This window comes from Gigantopelta aegis, chromosome 8, assembly GCF_016097555.1.
Source record: "Gigantopelta aegis isolate Gae_Host chromosome 8, Gae_host_genome, whole genome shotgun sequence".
In the NCBI taxonomy this organism is placed as follows: domain Eukaryota; kingdom Metazoa; phylum Mollusca; class Gastropoda; order Neomphalida; family Peltospiridae; genus Gigantopelta; species Gigantopelta aegis.
In genome coordinates, this window is record NC_054706.1 from 53,803,277 (window position 1) to 53,829,507 (window position 26,231).

Below are 26,231 nucleotides of genomic sequence, written 5' to 3' on the forward strand. Positions count from 1 at the left end.
AGGGGGAGGGTATTGGAGGTCAAAACCCTTACTTGCCCAAGGTTAAAAAAAATTGAAATGTATTTTCTGGGGGAGCATGGCCCCATATAAACTTCGCTATAACCCCAACCCCGCTGAAATCCCTGCACACACGCTTTGGAAACCAGCTACATTTTTTTTTTTAGCAAGGGATTGTTTATATGTACCATCCCACAGACAGGATATCATGGGGATTGATCCTAGACTGACCGCGCATTTCCAAAAAACACCTTTTTAGGTCTAAGTAATGAATAAATATAACATATAGTCTTGAAAAATGTTACGTAAATCGAACACAGTACCCTCTTCCTCTACCCCTAGAGCATTACGTAATTAGTAACACCCCCTTACATATAACAAGTATGCCAACAGCTGGCCACTGTCAAAATTTCAAGGCAAATCCCCCACCCACCGACCCCTGGAAATGGATATAAATATGTTTTGGAGATATGAGACAACCCCTCAATCAAGACAGTTAAATTTGTTCAAAAATTGCGAAATCTCACGCGATCTCTCGTTGGGGAATTTCACTCTTGTGATAAGCCAATGAAAACCGAGATCGGTAGGAGTCCATCAAAAGTGTCCCACTTTGAAAATACTGGCTTTGTTTTTTACATGGATAAGCCAGCGTAGTGAAACCAATGCAGAGTGCGGCGTCATATATGCACCAAACGTAATTGGATTTTCTGTTCTATATGCTTAAATAATAAAAATATTCCAGGGAATGCCGCTTTAATCATTTTGTATGACTTTATTTAAACAATGTTTAATAATTTTTTAAAGACTTTGTTAAACAATATTTAATCATTTTGTAAGACTTGTTTACACAATGTTTAATCATTTTGTAAGACTTTGTTTAAACAATGTTTAATCAGTTTGTAAGACTTTTTTTAAACAATGTTTACTATAAACATACACATTATAGTGGAATTGGCCAAAGGCACAGCCTACAATTCATATAGGATGATCAAACATTGCATGCATGTACAACTTGGGATAGTGGTGTTTTCTGTACCATAACTAGGTCACCACGACCTACTTTCCATCACACTCGTGACTGTTGTATCATTTACCTTATTGGAACTCTTGTTTACTTCTGTTGCAAATCCATGTTGATAGAATCACCCCATTGTCTAATTACATTTCATAGTTAACAGCATTGTGGTTTTTGTTTGTTTGTTTTACCTTCTGTGTTCTTGCACTTGCAGTATTCATCCGAGCACCACTTGTGGTCCATACCGTAATGTAACGACCACCTACCAGGTTGTCATTATACTCATCGACGATTGGCAGGACGAACACAAATGGCTTACTGACATCATACATTTCATATCATCCCCTGGTGCTATCTTTGGATTGCTGGTATTCTTGTGGTAAGTTTCACAAATGGTTTACTGATATCATACATTTCATATCATCCCCTGGTGCTATCTTTGGATTGCTGGTATTCTTGTGGTAAGTTTCACAAATGGTTTACTGACATCATACATTTCATATCATCCCCTGGTGCTATCTTTGGATTGCTGGTATTCTTGTGGTAAGTTTCACAAATGGTTTACTGACATCATACATTTCATATCGTCCCCTGGTGCTATCTTTGGATTGCTGGTATTCTTGTGGTAAGTTTCACAAATGGTTTACTGATATCATACATTTCATATCATCCCCTGGTGCTATCTTTGGATTGCTGGTATTCTTGTGGTAAGTTTCACAAATGGCTTACTGATATCATACATTTCGTATACTGACATCATACATTTCATATCATCCCCTGGTGCTATCTTTGGATTGCTGGTATTCTTGTGGTAAGTTTCACAAATGGTTTACTGATATCATACATTTCATATCATCCCCTGGTGCTATCTTTGGATTGCTGGTATTCTTGTGGTAAGTTTCACAAATGGCTTACTGATATCATACATTTCATATACTGATATCATACATTTCATATCATCCCCTGGTGCTATCTTTGGATTGCTGGTATTCTTGTGGTAAGTTTCACAAATGGTTTACTGATATCATACATTTCGTATCATCCCCTGGTGCTATCTTTGGATTGCTGGTATTCTTGTGGTAAGTTTCACAAATGGCTTACTGATATCATACATTTCATATACTGATATCATACATTTCATATCATCCCCTGGTGCTATCTTTGGATTGCTGGTATTCTTGTGGTAAGTTTCACAAATGGTTTACTGATATCATACATTTCGTATACTGACATCATACATTTCATATCATCCCCTGGTGCTATCTTTGGATTGCTGGTATTCTTGTGGTAAGTGTCATAAATGGCTTACTGATATCATACATTTCGTATACTGACATCATACATTTCATATCATCCCCTGGTGCTGTCTTTGGATTGCTGATATTCTTGTGGTAAGTGTCATAAATGGCTTACTGATATCATACATTTCGTATACTGACATCATACATTTCATATCATCCCCTGGTGCTGTCTTTGGATTGCTGGTATTCTTGTGGTAAGTGTCATAAATGGCTTACTGATATCATACATTTCGTATACTGACATCATACATTTCATATCATCCCCTTGTACTATCTTTGGATTATTATTTTTTGTGGTAAGTTTTTAAAGTGTTGCTACCTATCATCTTTGGTATAACTTAACACAACAGAGAAAAATCGTTAAAAATATTAGTTTTTCTGCTGAAAGAGAAGATAAATGTACCTGACTTTGGAATATTATCCTCAGCATGGTGATTTAAATGTACTTTCTTGTAGATAACACTGATCATTTGTTACTATATACCATGAATCTAAATATCGCCCAGTATATATGAGTAGGAATAATTAAATAAAGGGGCAGGACAAAGCCCATTGGTAAATCGCACGCCTGATGCACGGTCGGTCTAGGATCAATCCCCATCGGTGGGCCCATTGGGCTATTTCTCATTTCCAGCCAGTGCACCACGACTGGTATATCAAAGGCTGTGGTATGTGCTATCCTGTCCGTGGAATGGTGCATATAAAAGATCCCTTGCTACTAATAAAAAAATGTTGCGGGTTTCCTCTCTATGACTGTCAAAAGACCATATTTTTGACATCCAATAGCCGATGATTAATAAAGCAATGTGCTCTAGTGGTGTCGTTAAACAAAACAATTTTTTTTATTTATTTAATAATTGATAACTAATTGAAGGCTATGACATCACATTTAAGTAATACTGTGTACGAGGACCCTATTTGTGTTATTTATTTTTGTAAGTTAATTGTTTGTTGGTACATGTCAATACACAACACAAACGGGTGTCTCTAATTGATGTTTTATCTCTTAGCATGGCAACATACTACATGAGGATTGCTATGATTGGACACAAGGAAATGGTGCAGTTACTTCGTCAACAACTTTCCTTGGTATGTTGGGTTTTTTTTTTATCTTTTAAACAAATGAAAATCACTGTACTGTTTGAATTTTGTCAGGCCCAAATTTGCTTATACTGTGAAAGTCCTCTAAACTGGAATGCCTGAAACCTCAGTGGTATATGGGCATGTTCAAAATACTCACTCACTCTAAACTGGACACTCTCAGGACCAAGTAAAAAGTCTGGTTTTAAGAGGTATCTGGTTTAGAGAGGTTCTCTTCTGTACAGGTATGTAAAAGAGGGAATTCCGGTTTACAGAGAGTCTGGTTTTGAGAGGTTTCACTGTATATTATATAATTACAAACATGGCATCTTTAACTGTTAATCGAAACACATTCAGCATCTGTTTCCCCATTCACATTCCTGTCATACTTCAGGGCTCGCCCTGTCATTGCCAAATTAGCCATTAGCTGGAGGTCTGCATGTGGTAAGGCCAAATAAATAAAATATGTGTGGTTCTAACTCTAATTGTTTTGGCCATTTTCATCGACCCTAAACTTTTTTTCCACCTACTGATCTTCAAAACAGTAAAAGGACACAGCATGTGTTTGAAATGTTACTCTATTGCTTTTTGTCAAGACCAGTTTGACAGATTTTAGGAATAAATGAAATGAATAAAAAAAATTTTTATAGTCTATCCTAAAAAAAAAATTCACATGTAACCAAAACCACAGATATTTTTTTAATTTTGCCTAATGAAGTACATTGTGTTTGCAGGAGGGTAAGGACAAGAATTTCTTGCTGGGTCTTCTTCAAGAGGCAAATAGAAAAAGCAAGAGAAAAGCAAGCGTGAAGAATCGTCTTCAGACACCGGACAAAACCACAGAAACCAACAGCTTCATATCTCCTGGTAATCTGGAACCATATGCTATTCTGATATGTTAATCATCATTTCTTGATACCCACACACATCTGGTAATCTGGAACCATATGCTATTCTGATATTTAATCATCATTTCTTGATACCCACACACATCTGGTAATCTGGAACCATATGTTGTTCTGGTATGTTAATCATCATTTCTTGATACCCACACACATCTGGTAATCTGGAACCATATGTTGTTCTGGTATGTTAATCATCATTTTTTGATACCCACACACATCTGGTAATCTGGAACCATATGATATTCTGATATGTTAATCATCATTTCTTGATACCCACACACATCTGGTAATCTGGAACCATATGTTGTTCTGATATGTTAATCATCATTTCTTGATACCCACACACATCTGGTAATCTGGAACCATATGCTATTCTGATATGTTAATCATCATTTCTCAATACCCACACACATCTGGTAATCTGGAACCATATGCTATTCTGATATGTTAATCATCATGTCTTGATACCCACACACATCTGGTAATCTGGAACCATATGCTATTCTGATATGTTAATCATCATGTCTTGATACCCACACACATCTGGTAATCTGGAACCATATGCTGTTCTGATATGTTAATCATCATGTCTTGATACCCACACACATCTGGTAATCTGGAACCATATGCTGTTCTGATATGTTAATCATCATGTCTTGATACCCACACACATCTGGTAATCTGGAACCATATGCTGTTCTGATATGTTAATCATCATGTCTTGATACCCACACACATCTGGTAATCTGAAACCATATGCTGTTCTGATATGTTAATCATCATGTCTTGATACCCACACACATCTGGTAATCTGAAACCATATGCTGTTCTGATATGTTAATCATCATGTCTTGATACCCACACACATCTGGTAATCTGAAACCATATGCTGTTCTGATATGTTAATCATCATGTCTTGATACCCACACACATCTGGTAATCTGAAACCATATGCTGTTCTGATATGTTAATCATCATGTCTTGATACCCACACACATCTGGTAATCTGGAACCATATACTATTTTGATATGTTAATCATCATTGTCTGATACCCACAACTTTTTGTTTAATTTCAAGAAATCCATTTCTGACAACTGTTTATCTTCATTTCAAGAATTTCAATTATTAAAGTGACAGACCCTAGTTTTTAAACACTACGTCGTGTTTTACATGGGTTAAAACTAGGGTCTGTGACTTCAATAGTGAAATAATCATTAAATATTAGAATTGAATTTCATAGAGCAGATATGTCTGTCTATTACCCAATGTAAAAATGGTGCCACGGTGAGACATCGGTATCCAGTAACTGATCATTCAGTTCAGAGCAAAACGGTTCCATCTGCAACACTGTTTTAATTGTAGATGGCATCTTCTTGTTCGCCTCGTTCCAGCCAGTACTCCACAACTGGTGTAACAAAGGCTGTGGTATCAGTGTTCGAGATTAACGGTATCCCGATATCCCAGGGATATCAGAATTTAATTTTGGATACCAGACTTGAAGAACCCAGTATCCCACCAGGATACCATATAATGTTTGTGGGGTTTTTTAATCTTGTGTTTTTATTTTTCGCCGAAACAACGAAAGTCGTCATTTGCTGGTGAAGTTAAGTAACAGTGTCGTCCAAAGTTGTTACGATGTTATTTATGAATTTCATTTAAGTGGGATACTAAATTCTTAGGTAGGATACCAGATTTTGAAATGTTAGTATCCAACTGGGATACTGCCCAATTTTTTTTATCTCGAACACTGGGTATGTTCTATTCTGTCTGTGGGATCTTGCATCTTGCATCCATTTGTAAAATGTTGGTAGAGGTTTTCACATAGGCTGTGCCTTTTGGCCAATTCCACCGTAATGTGTATGGTTACAGTAAACATTGTTTACAAAGTCTTACAAAATGATTAAACATTGTTTACACAGTCTTACAAAATGAGGGGCGGGATGTAGCCCAGTGGTACAGCACTTGCTTGACGTGCGGTCGGTCTGGGATCGATCCCCGTCAGTGGGCCCATTGGGCTATTTCTCGTTCCAACCAGTGCACCACAACTGGTATATCAAAGGCCGTGGTATGTACTACCCTGACTGGGATTGTGCATATAAAAGATCCCTTGCTGCTAATCGAAAAAGAGTAGCGCATGAAGTGATGACAGTGGTTTCCTCCCTCAATATGTGTGGTCCTTAACCACATGTCCAACGCCATATGATTGTAAATAAAATGTGTTGAGTGCATCGTTAAATAAAACATTTCCTTCCTTCTTGTTCTTAACCCATGAATTATGGTGACAATGTTTTGCTTGGTATTGCATAAATATACCTCATAACAGATTTAGTAATAATATTCCTTTCCTTTTCAGTGACATTTGTCTTGCTTGTAATTTCAGGTGGTAGAGAATTTATTAGAACAGTGGCTGAATCAGCTAGCAGGACAGCACATTCCTAACTGTTTGAAACAGAAGTGGATTTTAGAAATAATTAACAGTCATATTTCTTCATTGCTAGTTGTTTAAAATGTGAATGTCAATAAACATCCACTTGAGTTATTATTTCTTTTCAACTTAACTTGACCTAAACCCCCCCCCCCCCCCCCCAAAAAAAAAAAAGACGAGAAAAGACATTCAGATTCTAAAAGTGAAAAAGAAAGACTGAAGTTGCTGTAACATGACTGAAATAGGAAGTAGAAGACTCATTTGAAATATTTGGTTTCATTGATTGTTGAAATGGGGGGGAATACTATTGGTTACAGGTGAGTTAAGTATTTATAAAAAGTGAAACCAATCCAATTTTGCTACATTTTTAAAGCAGTTTGATTTTGCTTCTGTATATTGACTTTGAAAACAAAATATTAAACAGTTTCTAATGTGTTTTATATACCAGCGCGTATAATTAAAAAAAGGGCCAAAATTATGAAACCTTTTTTGTAAATTGCAGGTCTTTATGCATTGTAAATATACAGGTAGGTACTTACATTATTTTAAGACAAAAACTGGCTTTGTAGATTCAATCCAATTTTTTTTATTTAAATTTAGATTGTACCAGCAATAGTTTTAACTACTTTGCTTGATCTGCAAACTATCTAATTGATTCTGAGCCAGTCGTTGCTCAATGATTTTATAAAATGGCACCTAGTATAAGTGTATCGATCAACCAAATGAGGTCTTTACAACTGATGCAACTAAATGTTACCGGTAATATTATTTTTGTACACTGGTATATTTATATTTTTAATCCCCTTTTATCATTAAAAAGTCCCAGTTAAAAACATTGACCACTTTATTGCAATTTACCATTTTTGAGACAATCAACATAAACTGAATTATAAATATTAATATTTTACATTTTAATATATATATATATATATATGAAGAGTTCAGGCGCAAAACGCGATATAAACCATTTTCTTTCTTTTTTTAGTTAAAGCCATTATTGTATGTCAGTAAGGGCTAATCGTAGGCCCGCTGATTTGCTGCAAAATGTGATTGATCCTTATGAAATTGTATTGGGTAAATCCCGGGGTTTTTTTTATATATCAAAACGTGATATACGCCAATTAAAAAAGTCACCTTTACTGAAAATGAAAAATGGATATATCGCGTTTTGCACCTAAACTCTTCATATATACCGTATACATGTACATGTATATTCATTATGTTTGTGTACATTTTAGTGTAAAACTTTATCATGTCATATATTAAGAAGTGTAACTAGGGATAAAATTCTACTTGGACTTTTAAAAAAACAAAATGTTTTATTAAGAATTATTTCTTTTGGTTCGGGGGACTGGCAGCCTAGAAAAGTTACTAATCTTCAGGAATCAATGTGTTCTAGTGGCATCATTAAACAAAACAAAGTTTTTAACTTTCTTTCTTCTACGCACATAGTTACACAAATAATATTCAAGGTACAACATTCCAGGTAGCAACACCTCAGGACCCATATTCACAAAAAGGTGTAAATTTACGTCTACTACTAGCACTTACGTCTGCCGTAGATTTACGTTTACGTGCAAGAAGCACCTTATTCTCAAAGACGGTCGTAAATGTAAACGTAACTTAGTTGGACGTAAATCTACGATTTAACACTCACTAGAGAAATAAAAAATAAAAAACATTAGAAACGATGGCTACCGGGTAAATAACAAATGCGCAAAACTCAATTTCGTTTGTCGTCTGCTAACAATAACATCGCGAACGGTGAACCATGACATTTTGGTATTGTGAGAATCCGCGTTTTGGTACGAACTTGAGGATATTTCTTAAAAAGGAAAAGATAACTCAGGAGAAATTGTCCGAGTCGAAAACATCCGTTCGATCACCAACAAAAATATGTTAAATCCGTGGGCGTTCGCCATCGCAAACTGCTTCAATTATTGGAACTGCTGCCAGTTTTCGTAAATAATAGTAAATAACGGCGATCGTGCTTGATTTATTATATGAACACGACTTACGTGCAGCGTTAGTTGTAACTGGAGGCACTCTTATATTTACGTCCAACTTACACGTAACTTACGTTTTCGTTGTTTCGTGAATAGCTCTTCAGTCGTAGATTTACCTTTACGTGTAAAACTAGGCTTACGATGTTTTGTGAATATGGGTCCAGGTCTGTTTTTATCTATGCATTTTAGTAACCGTATCTGATTGACTAAATTTGTATATTAGAATTTACGGTCATTTTTGTTTTACATGTATCTATTAACCAATGAAAAGAAGTAGAATAATGTTTGTGTTTCAGAATTAAATATATATATATATAATCTATCTATCTATTTATCTATATATATATATATTAGCTATGCTATTATGTTTAATATTCGCCATAGAAGTATCTAATGGACATAGACCTAAACTAGATTGTCAAGTATACATTCTGACAAATGATCACAAGTTATAACTACAATATAAATCTGCAAACCTTTTCTTAACTTAGTGATTTTAATTGGGTGAATTACATGCATTTTAATTACTAATTAAATGATACAGGTACATATATATTTGTATGCAGCTCTGTTGATAGAATATTAAAACTAAATATTTGGTTGAATAGCCTTTCTTATGAACTGCTAAAACATTGAGCTTTGTTTTGCTTTTGCTTATCAGATGTATATTTTTGTTCTCTTTATTCATTATTATTCATACTCATTACTTAATCATTTGTGTATAAACATTACCCATTTTCTTGTATGTAACTATGATAATCAGACTTGTGGAAATCTCAACAATATACTGTCATCAGCCCATGTAGCCTGTCAACCAGCCTTGGTGGCGTCGTGGTTAAGCCATCGGACATAAGGCTGGTAGGTACAGGGTTCGCAGACCGGTACCAGCTCCCACCCAGAGCGAGTTTTAACTACTCAGTGGGTAGGTGTAAGGCTACTACACCCTCTTCTTTCTCAGTAACCAACTAACAACTAATCCACTGTCCTGACAGACAGCCCAGATAGCTGAGGTGTGTGCCCAGGACAGCATGCTTGAACCTTAATTGGATATAGGCACGAAAATAAATTGAAATGAAATAGCCAGTCAATATCTACCCGTCTTGATTCATATACCGGTATATGTATGATGACCAAATAAATGTAAACCTGGATAGCTCATCTACCAGCAGTTATAATCTTATTTGTCAGACAGAAGTTAAACATGGAAAAGGGACATCATGCTTATGGACCCCGAAGTTGAAAACTGCACGTTTATTGTGACATTCTGGAATTAAAACTATGACATACACATAAGTGACATACACGTGTACATGACAGAAGATAATAATTGTTTTGTAATTTTTTCTCCAATATTAAGTGCTCTGGTGACAACAAACTTTAACTCTAATATTAAATGTATAAAATATTGTATAGTAAATAAGGTTGAAAGGTATATTTTTCTCACTAAAATATTAATTTCTGTATATCTGGTGTGTTCTTTGCTGTCTTAATGTCTACAGAAGTTCAAGACAGTACGGTATATCAGTTGCTGTATATCTAGTGTTCTTTACTGTCTTAATGTCTACTTTAAAGACAGTATATTCAGTTTTGTATATCTAGTGTGTTCTTTACTGTCTTACTGTCTAAGTTCAAGACAGTATAATATTCAGTTTTGTATATCTAGTGTGTTCTTTACTGTCTTAATGTCTACAGAAATTCAAGACAGTATATTAATTTTTGTATATCTAGTGTTTTCTTTACTGTCTTAATGTCTTTAGACGTTTGTCAGTATGTTAATTTCTGTATATCTAAAGGGTTTTTTTACTGTCTTCAGAAGTTCAAGACAATATATTCATGTTTATTCACAAATCAGTATTTTAAACTTAATGCAGTATTTTAATCGGAACAATTACTCTGATGTCTTTCATGTGGATATATACTAACTCCACTGGAGTTGTACCACCCAAATTGCCAAAAGTTATATAATAAATAGAAAATTTCAAGCGCGATGAGTGTGATATGATTGCAAACTTCACTCAATGAGATATAAACCATATTTGACAAAAAACATGAAATATCCTCTATGTATTAAATGAAATGCACAATAACTGCTAACCCTTGTATACAATTTATTGGTTGCATACCAGAATACATCCAGTTAACAAAATCATTTTATTATTAATTTTTTTTTAATTCTCATATTATTTTTACACATTTGACTGGCACATTTTCAACAGTCTAATAATAAACTGAATAGGGTTAAAGTTTCAGTAAAATTTTGAATTGAATAGGATTACTGGATGAAAGCTTTTTATTATTAAAAGGCATTTTCACTCAAATGTGACATTGTAGTGATTTCCCTAGAAATTAGGCAAGGCATGGTAGGCCAAACACTTTTGAGGCATTTTCACCATTTTCGGGGCACTTGTTTTTCATTAAAAATACACAAAAATTAATTGAAATGAACATTAATGTAATTTATGTACTTGCGTTAATAAATGAATGGCAAAAGATATAAAATGCATATTTTATTAATTAATAATACCTTTTTTGGTGTTTTATAAAGGCAAGTTTAGAATTAATTATTGAAAAAGGCTTGTTTAATCTCAGGGCAGCATGGTGCTGATTAAGGCAAGATGGTGCTAGACTATTAAGGATGGTGCTGCACCATGCTAAAACAAGCTAGGGAAAACACTACATTGTAATGTATTTTGAATTGTTTTGACTATATTGATAAATCTACAGGGATGGGGATTTTAGAAGTATTCAGACTAAATGTTTGGGGGGTAACCATTTTTAGTTTCATTAACAAGAAATATTTGATGGACTGTTTATTTTAAATTATTAATGTTATACGAAATCAGTTTGGACTACATGTATGTGCTCAGTTTTTAAAAACCTAGATTATTAAACTACTCAAACTGCATGTAACAGTTCAAACTCAAGACTGAATCCAGGTTTAAAATACAAACCCATTATTTTTATTAGTAGAGTTTCATATGATAAAATGCAGAATTTTTTTTTTTGACATCTTAGGCTAAAAGTAAATAAATTCTGGTCTCTGGTCAGTGCACGCGTCAATTTTGACCTCGAAGACCAACATTTAAAAAAATATATATATTTCTTGCAGTATGATGTTGATTTTTATAGCAGTGATGTGGGTTGTACAAACACCCCCACCCTACTGTTTAGGAAAATATTTAGGTTACCATGGCCATTGAGGATGGACCAAAGCAGATGAGAAAGACGTTAAAAACCAAAATATACCCTCCTTTTCTGTGCAATCCATGCTTAAGCAAATATTTTGAAAAAAAAAAAAAAAAAAAAAAAGCCGCATCAATTCTGGAACTTTGGTCTGACCGGAGACCAACTTTCTTTTTTTTGAAAGAAATATTACAAAGCATTCATGTATTACATGCAACTGATACCATCTTTTTTTAATGTCTTCTATAAACCAAAATGGCAATTTTATATGTAAATAATACAAACCAATAAATAATCCATATATATATACATGTTAAAAATATGAATTAAAATACATATATATACAATTCATATTAATGAAAACTGTTAGTCCATACAATATGTATGGTCCATACAATATGTATGGTCCATACAATATGTATGGACTAACAGTAAACTTAAGTAAACTTTATAAATCCTTTAACATTTGTTACAGTATATAGGAAATAAATTAGTTTATGTAAAGTATTGAAACATTTTATGATTAGAATCCTCAAGTACCAAGGTTGTGGAAATAATTCTGTTATTAGTATTATGTTTACTTGTTACTTTTTGAAAATCTTGTACTGTTTTGAACATACATCAGTTCAACCAACTGACACATTTATAACAAGGTTAATTGCAGATTTATATTTGGAGTCTGGATTGAAAGCACATTACTACATGTATCTACAAAAAATTTCATAATTTCTTGTGTATTGAAATGAGGCTATACCTTTTAAAACATTTAAACTTACATGTACCTTCTGCAGCTTATCTGAGGCTTATCTGAGGCTTATCTGCAGCTGTGGTCTATAGGACCCATTTTTTATTTACATGAAAGCTAAATAACATTCCAGAGCAAAATAACACTGTAAGCAACTTGATGTGTAACGTTTATTGGATGAAAATTAATGTAATGGCAATACAAATAGGCAAATGTGTTTGTGATCATACAGTAAATGTTCAAGCTACTGTGGTCTTTCTATTAGATTGGGCATTCTGGGGGTTTTCACAAAACCATTTATTGCCAAATTTGGCTTATCTTGTACAGTGGACAAACCACAAAACATTGCGGTAGGACAAATTTGATGAAGTGTGCATGTATGTCAACTGTATTCAATTATGTACTCAATTTCATTAAAATCTTTGGAATAAGCTGCGAATATATTTACTAATATCAAATTATTTCATTTTGTGTAAATGTCTGTGTTTACTGATCATATTATTATATTCAGTGGCATACTGCTTCTCGTTTACATTAAAATCTTTTACAAAAATGATTAAATGTGTTACTTATTTTTTATATCCTCCTTTCTTTTTAAACTACCTTTATATTTTGAAGAATTAATTAGATACTATATATACTCCATAAAAAAAGTTAAGCGCCACCCAATGTTTGCAATGTTATTCAAATTTGGACAGAATTGAATAAATATGTTTATCAGGAGTCAACAATAGAAAACAAGTCGTTGATTAAATCGCATATGCGGTTGTCACGTGGGTGTTCGAAAAACATGTCTGTGTGCTGAGAAATGGAAGGCTGAAAAACTTTGACCATCAGTGCAAAATAAGATGGAAAAAAAAAGAAAAAAAAAAAGAAACTGTTCCAGAAAGGTACCTAGCACTATTAACATGTTCTAGAACCACCAATCGCTCCATAACGTGTAGGATCCGTGTGCAGTTTGAATTGGTGGATTCCTTTTGTGAATGTTACATCCAAGAATGTTCCACAAGTGTTCAATGGGGTTGAGATCCGGACTGCAAGCTGGCCATGGTAGAGTATCTATGGCCTCCTATTGAAGAAACTCCACTATAGCCCTTGCTCTGCGAGGTCAAGCGTTGTCATCCATGTACACAGGTCAACTTCTTAGGAGATGGTTGTCGAAATGCGGCACTACGATATTTCTCCCCGTTTAGCTTTCCTTGTACGGTCACCAGATCCAGTTTGCATCCATATGAAACACATCCCCATATCATTACTGATCCCCCGCCACCTTGAAGGGTAGCTTGAACATGTTTACGAGCAAATCTACTCTTATCCCGTCTCCAAACATGATCTCAACCATCAGTAACCCACAATAGCATCCTACACTCATCGGACCAATGGATCCCTCTCCAAGAAGCGAAGTTCCAGCCTACTCTATTCCTGCACCACATCAAACATTCACGGATACATCTATCAGGCTGTGGTGTGCTAACCAGTCTGTGGGAAAATGCATGTAAATGACACCTTACAATTAATGAAAAATGTGCAGGTTTCACCTGAAGATGATGCATCACAATTACCAAATGTTCAACTTCCAATGATTAATTAATCAATGTGCTCTAGTAGTGTTGTTAAACAAAACATTGAAGTTCAATGATGGCAGCATATTCTGTTCATTCTGCAACAGAAGTGTTACAGTTAACATATCTTACTCTTTATAGCCAGGAGTAATAAAGCACTCGCCCGACGTGTGATCAAACCAGGATTGCTCACCATTAGTGAGGCCATTTCTCACTCTAGCCAGTCTTCCACAACTGGTGTAACAAATGCCTTGGTATGTATTCTCCTGTCTGTGGGATGGTGTATATAAAAAGACTGCTGCCAACTGAAAAAGAGTAGCCCATTAATAGAGTGGTGACAAGATTTCATTTCTCATTTGAGTCGTCTGTAATCATATGAAGGAAGGACGGAAATGTTTTATTTAACGACGCACTGAACACATTTTATTTACGGTTATATGGCATCGGACATATGGTTAAGGACCACATAGATATTGAGAGGAAACCAGCTGCTGCCACTTCATGGGATACTCTTTTCGATTAGCAGCAAGGGATGTCTTATATGCACCATCCCACAGAAAGGATAGCACATACCACGGCCTTCGATATACCAGTCGTGGTGCACTGGCTGAAATGAGAAATAGCCCAATGGGCCTACCGACAGGAATCGATCCCAGACCGACCGGTGCATCAAGCGAGCTACATCCCACCCTCCTATAACCATATAACCATAATTAAAATAAATGTGTTGAGTGTATTTCTTTCTCTTTGTTTCTGAACAGGACAATGGTGTTATTAAACTTTACAACCTACATGTAGCATTCCAGTTTAACGTTTTAACAAAAAACAAACAGCACATATAAGAATAACTTAAATCAGTTCTTTATCTATGAAACAGTTCACAAAAGCATTTGATAGAACATTAAAAACTTTGGTAACACGATATATAGGCACATGAAGCTCAGCTTGGATACAATAAACCAGCAATGAAACAACAAAATGAATGAGGAAAAAAACCCTTTAAAATGTTTAGGCAGGTGCTTTTGCAATAAAAATTAAGAAGGCAAGACCTAGAAAAGTGGATGTCCCCTTGAATGCTACGGGACATAATTATATGATAATATCTAAGCTTGTGTATAGATTGATCTGCAATAATATATGCTACTGCATGGTTATATTTGATCAAATATTAAGTTTTTGTGACAAAATTTGACACATCAATGATGTTAGAAGTGCGCTCGCCCGAAGTGCTTGCATTGAATCACCTCAGTGGACCCATTCTCTGATTTAGTTTATTCCTGTCCCAACCATTGCACCACAATTGATTTATCAAAAACCATGGTATGTGATGTCCTGTCTGTGGGAAAGTGAATATAAAAAGATTCCTTGCTACCAATAGAAAAATGTTGCGGGGGTGTCTTAAACTGTATACAGTATGTCATTGCCTCTGCTTTACTAAATGTTTGACATCCAACAGCAAAGTATCAATAAATCAATGTGCTCTAGTGGTGTCATTAAACAAAACACACTAACTTTATCAATGGTGTCTTTTTTTTCTTACACATTACCTGATTTATTTTCAACATGAAATCATTTTGACATTGTCTCTACTTTACTAACCTTAATTATTAATCATAGTAAACATATTATTTCAAAGACTTTTTTTACTAAACTTAATCACAGTAAACATATTATTTCAAAGACTTTTTTTACTAAACTTAATCACAGTAAACATATTATTTCAAAGACTTTCTTCGCCTGGTAGGCCAGAAGTTGCTCTATCTAGGCTAGATATGATTAATATTGGGTTTGATTGCACAGGGGTACATGTACACACAGACATTTGTTTTTAAAATAAAAGATATTTAAATAATAGATATCAAATTCATTAATTAAAGTGGACAATGCAAATACATGTAAGTTCATTTAACTTAAACCACTTATCTACTGATACATAAATTAAAACACTTATCAAACTAATACATAATGCAACACATGAGGTGCATCTTAATGAAAGACAAAACCTATATACATGCATAATCCCTACAATTTATTCATAATTTGTGTATAATATGTATGTAAGTAATGACATGAAGAGAAAACAACTTGTCTCTGGGTCACCTGGATTCAAAGATAAGCTTTGAAGACTTGACCAGTCCATAATTATAAACTCACAGTGAAATCTAGTTTAGAATAACAGGTTTGTAGCACAAATGACCACAAGAGACAAATACCTGTTGCATTAAAGTTTGTAGACAAGGACTGGGATGTAAAGATGGACGATATAAGAAGATAAAAAAACTAGGACGCATTGGCAGAATAAATAAAATAATGAATATTAAAAAAAGATAGGGAGCTACATTAAATTTTGTAGACAAGGACTGGGTCATCAAGTTGGATAGTAAAAAAAGTTAGATGATGGGACATGCTGTTAGAACAAGCATCATGTAATGTACTGCTAAAGCATTACATGTTATCTACAGGTCCAATTTTGTTTAGTATCTCTAAAGTTCAAAGGTCACAACTTTGTCCAAAATGTGCCAAACATCATGAAATTCAAACTTGATCTGTAAGTCTATGTGATAAAACTATACACAAGGTTCAAGGGTCATAACTGTGTTTAAAAACTGGGTAAATCACTGTGAAAGTCAAACTTGATCTATAACTCTATATGATAAAAGCTATACACAAACTTTCAGCTTAATACTCTGAGGCACTGCAAAAAAACAAAGTCTGGAAAACTATATGTGGGACAGACGGATGGATGAATAGAAGGACAGATGGACGGATATAAACAGACAGACAGACAGACAGACAGATGGACGAACTGAAGGACAGAGGCAAAAACTATAGTCCCTGTCACTTGGACTGGTAGGAACTAATAAAACAATGGACATGAAAGCACAAAAGAGAGTTGCATTAAATTCTACAGACAAGGACTGGGATGTTAAGATGGAAGGTAAAAGACAATACTTACTGTGATAATCAATGGACCAAAGAATGTGAAAGGAGAGTAAATGTGAATAGGTCAACAAATGGTACACTGCCAGACAGACAGAATGGAAAAAACAAAAATGTCTATTAACATGCAGGTGAGAATCAAGTTACAAAGTGGTGAAATTTATCACAGCTTAATATAAACTTTTAATATAAACATCCTATAAAACCTGAGAATACACAACAAAGCTATCACAGTAACGGACGGGATATTTAAAAATATATATCAGTAGTTACAAATTTTATCATGAAAATTAACATATTACAATTAAGATCTTTAAAAATTACACTGACACATAAATAGTTTGTTGCTACATGCTAAATAAATGACCAGTAAAGCACGGGCGAATACAACAATACACACTCATCCACAAACCAACAGAAAACTAGTACCATAGCAAGAAGAATAGTATATCCAACATTAATTTAATATCACAGGCTACAAAATTTGTAGATTTATTTCTCATCACCAAACATGTGGCAAAACATTCAACTCATGGCCACATCTCCATAAAATAAATAGTCACATATCAGGAAACAAAGAGAAGTAGAAAACGATTTGTGTTAAAATTACAAAAAGATTCTGATTTCATGGTCAAATGCATTTGCCATAAGTATGGGAATGATTTAAAATATGTAATTCTGGAATGTTCTTGTTAGCATTAAGACACATTAAATTATAAATACATATACTAATTAATTCACTGAGGTAGTAAAGCAAAACAAACACTTTATCTGGGCAGTATGTTTTGTTCAGGTATAGTTTAAATGTATTATTATTTCTCATATGTTTAAAAATATCTCAGTACATATCAAAATGATACATCCCACTAGAATGCCAAGTGGGATGTAACACTTCGATGTCATCGATCGGTGCACTACAACTGTACAGGAACATCAATCAAATGAGTTGAGAGATAAAAAATTAAGATCGATAATGGGTAATAAATAGGATATTAAACTTGCTATCATTTTGTATCATGTTTATGTTCCTCATGAAATCATTTCCATTGTCACCTGCTACAGCTCGTGAAAATTGAAAATTATTTCACTTGGGACATAAACATGATACGAAATGAATGCTCGTTTAATATTCTATAATTGAAGAGTTCAGGTGCAAAACACGATATAAACCATTTTCTTTCTAGGTTTTAGTTAAAGCCATTATTGTATGTCAGTAAGGGCTAATCATAGGCCCGCTGATTTGCCGCAAAACGCGATTGATCCTTATGAAATTGTATTGGGTAAATCCCGTTTTTTTATAATCAAAACGCGATATACGCCAATTAAAAAACCCATTTTTACTGAAAATGAAAAATGGACATATAGCGTTTTGCGCCTGAACTCTTCAATTCTTAATCCTATTTTTCACATACGTATCCACATATAAATACATAATAATTTTTATTTCATCAACTGTTACCAAGGAATGTGTATGGCTGTTTTGTTATATTATGTCAAAGTACTATTAAAATATGTTATTAACTTTTAAGAATTTAAAACCACTGTCCCTAGTTAATATGCAGTGCAAATGTTTTTCATCTATTACAGGATTTTTACCGTTAACTTATACCTTATCAAAAATCCAATGTTTTTGTTCATCTTAGAGTAGGTAGTACCGGTAGATCAAAATGAACGTTATAAAAAGCTAACAAAGGTATTTACCTCAGAAACTAAGATCGGCATCTTTGAAAGAGTAAGATCTTAATTTTTGTTTTAATAGTGTCATCAATCCAACTTAGATAACATTGATTGATTGAATGAAACATATCTTATTGCTTTTGAAAAACATATGGATTAGGCACAAGTTTTCCAACATGCTAAGCCTTCTCCATACACAGTATATATAATAAACAGTTGATGCTTTTTGCCATTTTATTTAATTAAACTATACTGACCATATGTTTATCTTTCACTTGGCCATACGAGTTCACAATGACTTTGATCTTCGAATACAAGTCATGACCATGGCAATAACAACTGTACTTTGCTAAGAACCGAGTTTGAATACTAGTCATAACGAAGGCAATAACAACAGTACTTTGCTCAGAACTGCGTATGAATTCAAGTCATGTCCATGGCAATAACCACTGTACACTGCTCAGAAGTGAGTTTGAATAAAAGTCATGACCATGGCAATGACTACTGTACATTACTCAGAATTGAGTTCGAATACAAGTCATCAAGTGAGAATGAGGAAGCATATAATATAAATAATGCTTAATATTGGTAAAGGAAGGCTGTGTGCTACTGTGGAAGATTTCTTAATTGTTGATGCTCTCAGGTGACATGTAATGACATTTTGAATCTGTTATATTTATCATGTTAAAGGTGGCATGAGTGTAACTAGTAGTAATTTTCAAGCATCTGTCAATCATTTGTAAGCAGCTTTGTGTGACAGTGAATGAACAGCCCAGTGTTGAGCTTTTTAGAACTGATTCACAGCTCACTTTATGTTTGATACAGTTTTTAGAACTGATTCACAGCCCACTTTATGTTTGATACAGTTTTTAGAACTGATTCACAGCCCACTTTATGTTTGATACAGTTTTTAGAACTGATTCACAGCCCACTTTATGTTTGATACAGTTTTTAGAACTGATTCACAGCCCACTTTATGTTTGATACAGTTTTTAGAACTGATTCACAGCCCACTTTATGTTTGATACAGTTTTTAGAACTGATTCACAGCCCACTTTATGTTTTGATACAGTTTTTAGAACTGATTCACAGCCCACTTTATGTTTGATACAGTTTTTAGAAACTGATTCACAGCCCACTTTTATGTTGATACAGTTTTTTTAGAACTGATTCACAGCCCACTTTATGTTGATACAGAAAAAATTAAGATCGATAATGGGGTTATAATAGATATTGCCTTGGCTATCATTTTTGTATCATCATGTTTATGTTCCTCATGAATCATTTTCATTGTCACCTGCTGACAGTCTCGTGAAAATTGGAAAATTATTTCAACTTGGTACATCAACATGATACGAAATGAATGCTCGTTTTAATTATTGCTATAAAAATGAAGAGTTCAGGGCAAAACACGATATAAACCATTTTCTTTCTAGGTTTTAGTTAAAAAGCCATTATTGTATGTCAGTAAGGGCTAATCATAGGCCCGCTGATTTTGCCGCAAAAACGCGCTGATCCTTATGAAATTGTATTGGGTAAATCCCGTTTTTTTTAATCAAAACGCGATATACGCCAATTAAAAAAACCCATTTTTACTGAAAAATGAAAAATGGACATATCGCGTTTTGCGCCTGAACTCTTCAATTCTTAATCCTATTTTTCACTACGATCCACTATATAATACATAATAATTTTTATTTCATCAACTGTTACCAAGGAATGTGTATGGCTGTTTTGTTATATTATGTCAAAGTACTATTAAAATATCTGTTATTAACTTTTAAGAATTTAAAACCACTGTCCCTAGTTAATATGCAGTGCAAATGTTTTTCATCTATTACAGGATTTTTACCGTTAACTTATACCTTATCAAAAATCCAATGTTTTTGTTCATCTTAGAGTAGGTAGTACCGGTAGATCAAAATGAACGTTATAAAAAGCTAACAAAGGTATTTACCTCAGAAACTAAGATCGGCATCTTTGAAAGAGTAAGATCTTAATTTTTGTTTTAATAGTGTCATCAATCCAACTTAGATAACATTGATTGATTGAATGAAACATATCTTATTGCTTTTGAAAAACTGGAGAAAACTTGAGTGTTTTCTCTTTTATAGATACATTACCTGTCCTCAAACAAGTGCACCTCCCCCCCACGCAAGTGGTCTGGTCCGAACATCCCAACAGCCAATGGGATGGCCTAAATTCTTCTACTGCATACTGCTCTCTAGTTCCGGTCACATGACTAACTTCCTTCTTTTTCCCTGAGCACATCGCACGGAGAACAGGAAGCGGGGAGGCCCGGGCGGGATGAATCTTGAGGACAGGTAATGTATCTATAAAAGAGAAAACACTCAAGTTTTCTCCATTTCTATAGACATTACCTGTCCTCAAACAAGTGCAGCATTCAACAGATGGTGGTGGGTGCCGAGATCCGTAGATGCTTGTGAAAAACTCCCCAACCGGAAAACAGGCTGACTAGTGGAAGAATAAGGCCAACCTTGGTAAGCCCTCATCCTAGGGATGCCCGTCACAGACCAATGCAGGTGATGTTAGTAACAACAACCAGAATGGTGGCATCCGTCAGCAGTGGCAGGTACGGCTCCTAGAACACATGGACCAGGAGGCGGAAGCCACATCTCATGCTGGTTCTGACAGGGTGGGAAGACGTAGCCACCAGGGGATGCAGGTGTTAGGTAACCCTCACGTATTGAAGTGTTATAGTTTTTCAATAACAAGCGACAACCTAATGAGGTGCATCCGTCAGAACATTGAACAAAACAAGACCCCCGAGTGTTTTCTGTCTAGTACACCAAAGATCTGTTAGTCCAATAACGACAACCAATCAACCACATGCAGTGCAGGGTAAAGGTTATCGAGACAAAAGTTCCGGCACCAGTACGTGAACTGTGCAAAAGAACAAAAGTCTAAGCAATCCTCATCTGTCGATTCGATGGACATCTCGGTATGCAGCCCAGAATCAGACAGACATCAACGGCGACGAGGACGGCTTGTATTCAACAGAGTCTGTGCAGCAACAAAACCGGACCCAAATGATGGAACCCCCTCAACGTCTTCTGTGGAGACATCCCTCAGATAATAGTTGGCGAAGATGGAGTCCGTAGCCCAGAAACCAACCAGTGATAATGTGCTGAATGGGTGTGTTTGCAGTGCAGGGACATCGTGGCAGCCAAGGCACGGAGTTCATGCGGATTAGAAGCAGATGGAGCAGGTAAACCCTCCTTCTGATAGGCGGTCAGGATAGAAGACCGGATCCAGGTGGCCACCGTGTTCTTGGTAAGATCCCTCAACCGACTCTGGTTACAGGAAAGGAAAAGTCTTTTGCGATGTTGTCGAAAAGATCTGGTCCTCTCGATGTACTGGTGCAGGGCTCTGACAGGGCACAACGCCAAGTCCTCAATGTCCGCCGGACCAACAATAGAGGAGAGGGCCTGCACAACATAAGAACGAGGCGCTTGGTCTGGTAACTGATTCTTTGCAACAAAGTTCATGAGTAACTCCAAGTTGACTGCACGCCGATCTCGGTGAAAACGTACCAAGTCTACATCAAGAGCATGGAGTTCTGAGACACGGACAGCCGTGGCAAAACCGAGTAAAAACACCATCTTCCGCGTCAAGTCTTGCAGGGAAGAGGATTCGATCGGCTTATAAGGTGCGGTCGATAACGCTCGTAACACCAGATTCAGGTCCCATCTTGGTGGCCGAAACCGGTGTACTTGATCTTCAAGGCGAAACCCTTTGATCATCTTATGGATCTCAGGAATACCCGATAACTTCGTTCCAGTAGTGACATCACGAACAGTAGCGATGACCGAAACGTACCCAGCGATGGTAGACCCCTTCAATCGTAAAGTGGTCCGCAGATAGAGCAAAAAACCCAGCAAGACGAGGTATTTGAATCGTCTGAGGGTTGAGTTTTTTTGGGTTTTTTTTTTTTTTTTTTTTTTGCCGGACACACCATCGGTGAAGACAAAGCCATCTGACGTTGTAAGCCGCAGTAGTAGATGATCTGTGCGCTTTCAAAATGGCCGCCGTAGACTGTGAAGAAAAACCTTTCTTCCTCAAACTCCACGCGTGCAGTTGGACAACTGCGGATGTGGATGGTATAGTCTTGACGTGGGATGCAGCAACAGATGATCCCAGTCTGGCAGCGATAAAGGATGTGGATCGGCAAGACGTATTAGATCTGGATACCACATCCTGGATGGGCCACATCGGAGCAATGAGTAACACGCGACAATGGTACAGCTGAAACCTCTGAAGCACCCTTGGAAGGAGGATTGGTGGAGGAAAAGCGTATGCGTCCATCTGTTCCCAGTTTATGGCCAATGCGTCGAGATCCAGAGCTTCGGGATCTGGCACCGGAGACACGTAAACCCTCAGCTGATGGTTGAATCGTGTGGCGAAAGGATCGATGTTTGATGTGCAAAGTCTGTCGCACACCCATCGAAACGCTTCGGGATGGAGCATCCATTCCGTCGGATGTGGAAACAACGGCCGAGACAGTGTGTCGACTAGTACATTGGAAACCCCTGGAATATGGCGAGCCCGAAGTTACAACGGAATCTCGTCAACCAGCTTGTAGAGACGATAAGTCAACTGCAGCGACTGCTGGAGTGGGTTCCGCCCCGACGGTTGATATAAGCCACTGCGGTGGTACTGTCTGTGGCTACCATGAGAGAGGCGCCTGACGGCATCTCTCGCCAATGAAGGATGACGTAACTGCCAACATCTCCAACAGGCTGATGTGTAGATCGGCTTCATCCGTAAAACACAGCCACCAACAGGGGACTGGACTGCAAGGCGACTGGTAACCGGATCAGCAAATCTGCGTTATTATACTGAAAGCATGGATTCAGAAACAGACTGGATACCGCGACCTCTAAGCGTCAAATGTTGCGCCAACGTCAAAATTACTCTTGCAATGATACATCATGAAACAGTAATAGAGTGATTCAGGAATCAAGACATCGGAAACAGCGACCCGTGATACAGGCAAGAGCCAAGACAACGTAGCAACTCGCTACGCTACATGCCCGATATACCTGGAAGTGAAGCAACGCAAAACAACAACCGGCTAAAATCCCACGGTCGTCAACACCACCCCGGTGCGAAACAGCAGCAGAGACCATCTAGACAGCATCGGTCACGAAACTCTGGCGGGGGTAACAACAGTGAACGTCAGTGAGTTGATAAGCCGCAATGATCCCTGTACCACGCGATGGCAACTGGATAACTTCCGGAACCAGCGGAAGTAGCGACTGTCTTGCATCGCCACCGGATATAGAGAACGATCTGCCGAATGTCGCTGAACCTTCCTCGAACATCGGTGCACGGGATCTCAACACAAGTGACCGGACCAGTAGACTGTCTTTCGTCACCAACCCGGAAACGCTTGTAACGTCGAACCCCTTCACGGCAAAGAGACATATGTAGACCACAGGTCTGCCAAGATTACCGGCTTGTGCTGAAAGTCGAGAATGGATCGCTTCAGGCAAGTCGGTTGACGATAGTGTGGCAATCGTAGTGCACATTGACGTCACGGAAGATATAAGGTAGACCAACATCAGAGTCGACGGCTGGAACAAAGGCATATCCTCTGGCATCCTGCACATGAGGGAGTTATGGTCGCCATGTACATGTACGCTGAACTGAAGCCATTGACAGGACGTGCCAATCTAAGTTCCAGGAAGACGTCTGGTCCCGCCGGAAACAGCGTCATCCAAAGCCGGCGCCACACCGTTGAAGGATAGATCGAAGACGGAGACAATCAGTCACAGCCATGTGGGTCACTGCGTCCGGATCTTCTATAACGGAAGGTGCCGACGCATCATCTGAAAAATCAGTCAGTACCCTGGCACAGGCACTTTCGATCCAATGTACTGGCTGCAATCGGAAACAGGACCGTGGACGGTCCCGTCAGGAGCCGGTGTAAAACCTGAACGCCGAATCAGCTGCCGACTGGTGTGGACTTCTCTTTCGTCTGGTCCCGCCGGAAACAGCGTCATCCAAAGCGGCGCCACACCGTTGAAGGATAGGTTGAAGCCGGGAGACAATCAGTCACAGCCATGTGGGCCACTGCGTCCGGATCTTCTATAACGGAAGGTACCGACGCATCATCTGGAAATCAGTCAGTAAACCTGGCACAGGCACTTCGATCCAATGTACTGGCTGCAATCAGAAAACACGGACCGTGGACGGTCCCGTCAGAAGCCGGTGTAACCCTGGACGCTGCACCACTTCGATCGATCACGGGACCACTTCGATCGATCACGGGACGAGGGTACCGAACGGTGAGCCGATGACGCAGCAATCTTCCAGTTCGTTACAGGGCTCCGTCTGCTTGCTGGAACAACGATCCGCAAGGGCCGGTTACTGGTAGCCGTGTAAAACCGACGGGGGCCTGTGGCAGCCAACGATCAAATGCCGACATCTGCCGGCGGAACCTCCGTGGCGATCATCGAAACCGGACCCTTCTTGGCTGAAACAGGTGGAGGGGCCAGCGGTGGTAGCATATCAGATATGACAGCCAGACAATCCCTCAGTGACAGGTGGTCCGCCGCATCCAGATCTTCCAGCACCGCAAGAACCGATACATCATAAGAAAGTCACGTAGCACCCGTGAACAAGCCAGTCGCTCTGGTCATGGCCCGATGGAGATACCGGAGAACCGGACCGTGGGCGGTCCCCGCGGATGACCACATCGTCGTTGGATGTGGCAAGGACGGCACAACATGTCGTAGACAGCCGCCAAGCAATCCCTCATAGGCATATGGTCCGCCGAGTCGGGTTCTTCAATGACAGATGCCGCAGGCGCTTCATCACCAAGTCTCGTAGAACTCGAGCACAGGTCAATCGATGTACCGTAATGGAAGCCGCCGGTTAACCGGACCATAGATGGTCCCGTCTAGCCCTTGGAGGCCTTGGAAGCCACATCAATTGAAGGTTGGCGCTGACGATCTGTGGAACCCGTAGGGAGCCATACAGGTCATGTGGAACGGCTACGGTCCCGGCTCCGATGCGCCGAAGAGGACTTCCCCGCCGAAGATCGGTGAGCCTTGGAATCCGTGGAGCGTCTATCTGAATGAACCGGCTTCTTAGAGGGCTGCGTAGAGACCGCAGGCCTGTCATCCGAAGTCTTAGGTATCGGTGGAGCTGAAGAAGCCGCACCCCCTGAAGAGGGGACTGGAAACCGGACCTGACCCCGAAACCCGCCGGTTTGGGTAAGGTCGCCATTGACGCCATTGTTTCTTCCAGCATGGTCGATAGAATTGAACGTAACACTTCCGCCACGGAGTCCAGCAATCGAAGGCGAAGATTCCACCTTCTTGGTCCTCGCTGACACCACCTTCAGGTAAGCCGCGAACTCGACATCA

The 26,231-nt window shown here is 37.7% G+C and overlaps 1 protein-coding gene across 2 annotated transcripts in view; it reads left to right on the top strand.

Annotated features, from left to right (window-relative positions):
- LOC121380169 (transmembrane channel-like protein 7) overlaps positions 1-7,731 on the top strand; it is a 44,994-nt gene extending 37,263 nt beyond the window's left edge. For both annotated transcript variants that reach the window (XM_041508967.1, XM_041508968.1), the window contains exons 16-19: positions 1,227-1,391; positions 3,324-3,402; positions 4,128-4,260; positions 6,680-7,731. In XM_041508967.1, coding sequence (XP_041364901.1) covers positions 1,227-1,391; positions 3,324-3,402; positions 4,128-4,260; positions 6,680-6,738 — 436 coding nt within the window. In that variant the 3' untranslated portion in view covers positions 6,739-7,731. The remainder of the gene's footprint in view (positions 1-1,226; positions 1,392-3,323; positions 3,403-4,127; positions 4,261-6,679) is intronic.
- The last annotated feature ends 18,500 nt before the right edge of the window (positions 7,732-26,231 follow it).